This window comes from Onychostoma macrolepis, chromosome 21 (genome assembly GCF_012432095.1).
Source record: "Onychostoma macrolepis isolate SWU-2019 chromosome 21, ASM1243209v1, whole genome shotgun sequence".
NCBI classification, from domain to species: Eukaryota; Metazoa; Chordata; class Actinopteri; order Cypriniformes; family Cyprinidae; genus Onychostoma; species Onychostoma macrolepis.
The window spans coordinates 2804270-2812816 of NC_081175.1; the positions used below are offsets into that span (position 1 = coordinate 2804270).

The 8547-nt window shown below is 34.7% G+C and overlaps 1 protein-coding gene across 3 annotated transcripts in view; it reads left to right on the top strand.

Moving 5' to 3' along the window:
• Positions 1–7181, top strand: part of aff4 (AF4/FMR2 family, member 4) — a 46651-nt gene extending 39470 nt beyond the window's left edge. For all 3 annotated transcript variants that reach the window (XM_058757871.1, XM_058757872.1, XM_058757870.1), the window contains 4 exons: positions 1551–1644; positions 2246–2289; positions 3244–3461; positions 4608–7181. In XM_058757871.1, coding sequence (XP_058613854.1) covers positions 1551–1644; positions 2246–2289; positions 3244–3461; positions 4608–4735 — 484 coding nt within the window. In that variant the 3' untranslated portion in view covers positions 4736–7181. The remainder of the gene's footprint in view (positions 1–1550; positions 1645–2245; positions 2290–3243; positions 3462–4607) is intronic.
• The last annotated feature ends 1366 nt before the right edge of the window (positions 7182–8547 follow it).

An 8547-nucleotide genomic window follows, 5' to 3' on the forward strand; every position in this document is an offset into this window, starting at 1 on the left:
CACTGTATTACATAGCCTTAAGGACCTTTGCAAAAATAAAAAAAAATATACAGACTTTTATGTGCGCATGAGAAACTTGGCATATAAGACGATGCACATTGAGCCATCAGCCCATTTCGTGGTGTGGTTTCTTGGCCTCCACAGAGTATGCATTAAATATGGCATACTGCCCTTACGAAAACCACATTTTAAACACTTTTTTTTTTAAAGTACCTGTCTTTTTTTTATAGACCCTTGAACTTGGCAAATTTTATGCCATCAACCCATTTCGTGTCATGGTTTCTCCGCCGCTACAGAGGATGTGTGGACATTAGGCCTTGATATTAGAGGCACTACCATAAGGAAAGCTAAATTTTGAGCAAATAGATATGTTAATTCATGTGCATCCATGCTCTCGTTTTATTCATAGTAAGATGGCAGTGATGCACAAAGGAAGTACGTTATATAAAACTAGAAATTGTAATGCGTAAGCATGCTAAAATTCCCATACGCATGTGAATAGTTTCTCAAGGGCACAAAAAAGTTTCTTGTGTATGTTTTTTTTGGGGCTCTGTATGTTGTCACTTCAAGAAAATCAATGAAGAAAAAAAAATTAAAATATTTACAGATGACTGTACTATATACCGAATGTAAAGCTGAAAATAATGCTTTATGAACCATTTATGTTAAATATGGTCTGAAAATCTACTGAGAGGTTTGGAAATTTGAGTCTGGAAAAGTATGGAATTTTGAAATGAAAAATGGGTAGAAACCCTGTAATGCTAGCCATGCATTTGTAGTTAAAAGGTGTTTAAATATCTTTTTTTAAGAAAATGACCGATCATCTCACTAGATAAGACCGTTATTCATCAGCTGGGTTCATGTAGAAGCTGCATTTTGGACTTTCAAATCATTGGCCACCATTGAAGTCCACTATATTGAGAAAAAATCCTGGAATGTTTTCCTCAAAAACGGTAATTTCTTTGTGACGGACGAAAGAAAGATATGAACATCTTGGATGACATGGGGGTGAGTAAATTATCAGGAAATCTTTATTCTGGAAGTGGAATCGAGGTTTATCTGAGATGCTATTAATGACACAATGAGCAGCCCGGTCTTGGTATGCTTCTACAATCTTTAGTAAAGGTCATTTTCTACTTCCAACAGAATGATGTTAAAGGGACAGTTCACCCAAAAATGAAAATCCTGTCATTGTTTACTCTCACTACACTTGTTTCGAACTTGTACGAGATCCTTTGTTCTGTTGAACACGAAAGATGGTGTTTTAAAGAATGTTGGTAACCAAACCGTTTCTGGCACACATTGACTTCCATAATATAGACAAAAATACTATGGAAGTCAATGACTACCGTCAACGATCTGGTTACCAACATGGAGAAGGAAACTCATACAGGTTTGGAACAAGTGGAGGGGTGAGTACATTTATTTTTGATGAACTGATCCTTTAAATATGTTAACAGTATTGAAGTAAATAGAGTTAAATCTGGATCCAGTGTTTGTTAAACCAGAGGCAGATCTAACCCATCTAATCTGTCTGTGTCTCTCTGCAGCCTGAGGTGCCAAGCGCTCCTGTATTTGAGGCTTTTCAAGCTACGCAAAGAAAGTGCACTGAAATACTCTAAAACGCTCACTGAACACTTGAAGGTAACATGATTCTCTGTATTTTAAATTACGACTGTATGGAGTCTGTACTGTTTTTTTTATTTTTTTATTTTTATGCTTTTGAAAGAACCAAGGTAGTGGTTTTATTTTATATTAAATATTATTATATCAATTAAATATTTTCAAATAGTATTACAATTTAAACTAACTGATTTTTATTTGAATTTAAGTGTTGTATTTTGAAATGTAATTTATTCCTGTGATGCGCAGCTGTATTTTCAGCATCATTCCTCCAGTCTTCAGTGTCACGTGATCCTTCAGAAATCATTATAATATACTGATTTGCTGCTCAAGAAACATTTCTATTACTTTACTGTCGTTTGATCAATCGAATGTGTCATTGCTAAATATAAAAGTATCAATTTCTTTAAAAAAAAATGGAAAAAATCTTTTAAACGGTAGTGTAGGTCTGAAATATCCAGTATGACAAAATTCTGGAAAACATGAAAACCTTGTAGTTTTTGTCTGTCAAAAGGTTACTACGATGTGAAATTTAATTTGTTGTTGTTGTTGTTAATGTTTCTTGAAATCATAACACACACAAGATGTATTAAGTAAGGTTTTATTTGTTTATTTCTTCCAGAATTCGTTGAGTAATAACCAAGCTCCATCTCCTGGAGTAGCAAAGTAAGTTACATTGGTTTATATTATTATTGTAGATGGTGTAAATATTATAGAAACGTGAACCGCATGTCAATGAGCGACAACACTCAGACCTCATTAGCAACCACATAAAAACATCCTGGCAACCACATGCGGAAAACACACACACACACACACACACACGGCAGGACCTGCACTGGCTACGACTGGATGCCAAGCTCATACATCTCTATGCTTTTATATACCATTAAGCAATAACAAACAATGAATACCTTGCAAATTTACAAAATTGATATTACCTGTAGTAATTTTTTTTTTTTTTTACACTCACCTTTTGTTCTAAAAAAGCATTAAAACATGAGGTTGTGCCAATATTGCAAAATGCACATTTAATGGCATGCATTGCAAAAAAAAAAAATATATATATATATATATATATATATATATATATCTATCTATCTTCCTTCCTCAGTATTTGTTTTCCAGTATAAATATCTAAACATCAAGATGCATTAAATTATTGAAAAATATAACAAAATTATGTGAGTTTATGCTTAAAAAAACTTCCCAAATTCTGTTTTGTTTTGTTTTTTCTGAGCCCATTGGCATATATTTGTTCTTGATTTAATCATAAACTCACTTCATTTTCTCAAATCAAAACTTCTTATTTCATTTTGTTTCTTGATTTAAATATCCTGAGACTTTTGCAATGAAAACAAGACAAAATACTGATGAAGACCATCAATTTTTTTTCAGTGTGATGAGAAGATACAGTAAACTCCATATTCTAGTATTTGTGAGCAGTGCTCCTCAGTTGATTTTTTTACAATTTACATTTTAAAGTCTTAAATTTGCCTTTTATAAAACCTGCAGAACCCCTGTATGTAATCGTGGTAGTCAGTCTCTTGAACATGACACTTCCAGTGAGGACAGAAGGAATAGCTGTTCATAGGGGTCTCGGTCTTCTGTGTCCTGCAGTAAAACAGCGAGTATGCCGTCTCCGGTCTCTCCTAAACTTTCCCCGGGCAGTGCGGGCAGCTACTCCTCCAGCAGCTCCAGCCAGAGCACCAGCTCCTCCGTCACCATCCCGCAGCGCATCCACCAGATGGCAGCCAGCTACGTCCAGGTCACCTCCAACTTCCTCTACGCCATCGAGGTGTGGGACCAGGCCGAACAGCTCGCCAAAGAGCAGAGAGGTATTCTTCTTACTCTATTCTTTAAGTCTGTTTCCTTCTTCCTGAAGCTCTGCTCTGGTGGTTTTGTGACTCAACACACCTTTTCTGACTTTTCTTCAGTCATTCTATTTCTAAGCAAGCATGAATGTCCATGGAAAGCGTTGCATTGTCTGTTGTATTATTTGCTTACAGAATCAATAGATTTTACAGGTTGGTTATATAGTACATCTACTTTACCCAAACAGTACTGTAAAGCAGTATATCGCTGTCAGCTGTTTTTTTTATTTTGTTGCAAAATGTAGCTATTAACACCCAGAATTATATGTGTGTGTGTGTGTGTGTATAATATATATATATATATAAATTGGATGTACACTGCTATTCAAAAGTTTGGATCAGTTTTTTTTTTTTTTTTTTTTAAAGAAATCTCTTCTGCTCGTCAAGGTTGCATTTATTTGATTGAAAATGCAGGGAAAAAACTGTAAAATTGTGAAATATTATTACAACTTAAAATGCTGGTGTTTTGTTTTAATATACTTTAAAATATAATTTATTTCTGTGATGCAAAACTGTATTTTCAGCATCATTACTCCAGTCTTTAGTGTCACACGATACTTCAGAAATCATTCTAATATGCTGATTTATTATCAATATTGGAAACTTTTGTGCTGCTTAATTTTTTTTTTTTTTTGGACTGTAATACTTTTTTCAGGATTTTTTGATGAATAAATGTTACAAAGAACAGCATTTATTTCAAATAGAAATCTTTTTTGAAAGAAATTAATACTTTTATTCAGCCAGGATGTGTTAAATTAGTAAAAAGTGAGAGAGACTTTATACTGTTAGAACAAAAATCTATTTTAAGTAAATGCCATTTTATTGATCAAAGAATCCTGAAAATAGTATCACGCATTCCAAAAAAAAAAAGTAACAATATCGTCCAACTCTAATCTGCTTAATGCAACTATAAGGCATGGAGATGTTAAGATATTGTAAACACTAATATTCTGAATTTCTATAAAGCTGTTTAAAAAAAAAAACACTATATAGCTTAATGTGACTTGATTCTGGCTAAAGATTTTTCCCCCCCCTTATTTTCTGCGTGCATGAATCCAGATGTGAGATGTGTCAGTTTTGACGACTTCTTCTTTTTGGTCTTTTCCGCAGAGTTCTTCGTCGAACTGGACAAGGCTATGAGCCCGCTCGTCTTCAACACCAGCAGCATGACTGACCTGGTGCGATTCACGCGGCAGGGCCTGCACTGGCTACGACTGGACGCCAAGCTCATACAGTAGAGCGGCCCCATCTGCGCTCTATCCGTAGCCCCTCTATGCCTACGCAAAACACTCACACACTCGATCTGCCTCAGACATCTCTGTGACACTGTGTTCATTTCTACACCAGCTTGCCAAAAATGGAAACACTCAGTGCCCCGCCCCTCCACCACAGACCCTATGAATATTCATGAGAGGGGAGGCGGCCAAACCGCACGTCTGTCAGAGCGCTCATACACTGCATCATCCTGCTCATATCATCGGCTAAAGAAAAACAAAAGAGAAAAACAGCCTGCTTTCTTACTTTGACTGTCTTTTTGGTTTATATTCTGCTAGCTGTAAGCAAACAAGAATAATAATTGGATGTTTATAGCTTTTTATTTCAACCAAAGTACCTCCCTTTAACCAAAGGTGCTTTAAAATTGAGGTTTTCTCCTTTTATCATTTTATTGTGCCTTGTATTTGATATACAGGAAACTGAGAGACACGATATCTTGACATACACATGTAGAAAGGATGGACTTGCACACAGGGTGTGGATCGCCAAAGGCTTGTAAAACGAGAAGCAGAAAGAACATGATGCACTCAGCAGATAATGAATGCAGTGCTGGCTGATCAAATGTGCAGGCGTCTTTCTTGTATACCAGACCAAAAGACTGTTCGGCACCATATCAAGGCATTATTACTAATGAGTTGTGTTTTTTTTTTTTTTTCTTTCATTTAATTTAATTAAATTTTTTGGCCTGGCTCATCCACAGATGCCACATCGGAGTTATAGCCTGTCATATTTGTATACGTCACTACTTCAAACTCCCAGGCCAAGATTTTTATACGAAATGTAGCGCTCGCATAGGTGTCACTTTCTCGCTCTTGATTTTCTGGTATTAAACGCAGGAGTATTTTATTACCTTGGCTCAGCCGAATATAGATTTTATTTAGATAAGGGCAAATCGCTTCGTTCCAAGTTGCGTTTTCACTCTTGGGCATGGATACAGGGTTGCAATACGAGAGGAGAGACGTATTTCTATTGTATATGAAAATATCATATTTAAATATTTAATGTGAGTCTTGAGGTTGCCTTTATAGTGTCATAGTCACCTGTGTGTTGCAGTTCTTTTAAAAGAAAGCAGTCATGTAAGGATATATTTATGTGTTCTGTTGAGAATAGCAGTTTATATATGTACATATTACATATAGGGATTTAGCACAGACTGACCCGAAATCCATACACGCAGTAAATCCGATCGAAACTTTGATGGGTTTAGCACCAGAAAGAGGAAGGTTGAGTGAAAAGTCAATCTACCGGATATGAAATGCTGGAAACTTAGCATCTCTTGCACTAGAATCTTTCCTCTAATTGGCTCCCAAACTGTTTTTTTCTGTCTATGCAGATGTTTTTCTAACGAGGACCCCTGCCAGTTAAAACTTTCATCAGTTAAACTTCTAGAGGTTAAACATTTACTGATACATCACTGATGCGCTTGTCATGAGCCTCTACCAATAAATTCATTGAGTTATAGGGGTGAGGTCGGTTAATTGTGCTTTTATGTAAATGAATTCATGCACTAATGTGATTTCTGTACCAGATTCATGATGATAAAGTAACTGCGTATGAATATGGATCGTTCAGATGATTTTCCCATGGTCTTTTTGCTTCTCCAGACATGAAGTTGTTGTGCTGTGTCCTTTTTTCAGTTTTTATTGTTTTTATCTTTTCTACTAGAGGTAGTGCTTTTAGAGGATTAGACTGAATGATTGATTTTAAATCCATCTTTAATTTTCTTTGTGATCATAACTTTACCCAGGGTGAGAGACTTTCTTTTTTCTTTTTTTTTTCTTTCGTCCAGTTGAAAAATAACACTCGCATGTTTCTATTTAAATACTAAGCTGTACAGATGTACATAAAAATTCTCTTTTAGGGTAAATTTTTACGACAATTTAACATTTGTATTAATTGTAAATAGAATGTGAATATATTAAATGCACATTTTCGTTACTAAATTTTTTTTTTTCAACAGAACACTGTATGTTATTGATGTCATGTTCAGATTTCCTGTGCTATATGAACATGGCTTTCTGTCATTCAAATGGTGATGTTGGTCAGGTTGAAATGGGCTAAATGCAGTTGACTATAAGAAAGGTCTGCCATTAGTGACATTTTGAGCGGATCTCGATGTCTGTATTTAGTGCTCATTTTATAGTGATCTCAAAACAATCATTGGCAAGCAGTATAAAATCATTTTAGTTTTCAAAGTATTGACAAGAGATTGACAAGAAGAAATCTACATATATATATATATTCATATATGGATGCAATATGATTTATGTTTTAAAGGTACTCTTATGAGCCTCGATTATCCAAACTTGTAATAACTTGTAATTTAAACACTTTTTTTTTTTTTTTTTTTGGTGAAGTGAGTATTACTAATGGATTTTCTGAGTCTGTTGCGAATCATCTTTGTATTTTGCTGTATTGAGAATAAAATATATATGATTAAAAAGTTTTGGCTCCGATTTGAATTACTTTTGAAGCTGTAAAAGTGTTTTTGTGCATTGATGTGTACTTTTGAACCTTAATTTAGCAAGAAGAACACGTTGGTGCATTTCTTTCTGGCCTTATACATCAAATTCATAAGCGTCCGATCGGTCCAGAGTTTCATAATTTTAATCACATTTTTACAGCTCATATTAATGATTCTGCTATGTGACAAATAGAGGTTTAGAAGTAGGCTATAAATATTTAATATAGTCTGAAATCATGAGGTTTAAAACGGCACTGGAACTAATTGTCCATTCTACCAGTGCTGGGGAAAGTTACTTTTAAAAGTAGTGCATTACAATATTGTGTTACACCATAAAAAAAGTAACCAATTGCCTCTACTTTTATGTAAAGTAATGCATTACTTTCTTTTGTGTTACTTTTTGTCACCCGAGCCGAGCTTGCTTATTTATTTTTAATAACAAAAAGCCCAAAAGTTATATTTTTGGCAACTGTAAAAGACCTTTCACATCAAACTTAATAAGCCTCAGCCTGAAGGAAGATTTTTCTTAACATGAGTGTATAAATGGGAATATTCAAAAAATAACTCAAATATTTTGTTGTAAATTTAAACCCCCCAACACTGAATTCTACCTTAACTCTAGATTAGTGAAAGCATAAATGCATTACTACAAATAAAGTTAAAAAGTCATAAACATGTACATTCATCTGGACTTCTAGGAGAACTTGAGCTCTAATAGTATAATTATGATCACAATCCGCTTGGTATTTGGATCTTGCATATCTGGGTCATGCATAGCACTACTGAAAGCACTTAAATCAGATTGCAAAAAGAATCGAGCCCATTGAACTACATTAACACCTTCTAATAAGCAAGGCTTACATTGTTTTTTCCCCCCATTTGTGGCATTTGAAGATGCTGATACAGATATGCAAACACAAAATATGACAATTTGATTGTTTACATTTTCATGGTCACTGTTTCTCATTTTTAAATGTTGCTCAGACACTTTCTTTCCTGTTTCCAGTTGCCATTCAACATTTAAAGGCATAGTTCACCCAAAAGTTAACCTGCATGAGTTTCTTTCTTCTGTTGAGCACCAAAATATTTATTGAATGTTGGTAACAGTTACTGGTAGCCACTGAAAATACTATAATGGCTGTCAACTGCCTGATTCCCAACATTCATTAAAATATCTTCTTTTGTGTTCAATGGAAGAAAGAAACTCACACAAGTTTGAAACAACTTGAGGGTGAGTAGATGATGCCCTATTTTTTATTTTTTTGGGTGAACTATTACTTTAACTCTAGGCTTGCTATTCATATTCCATGT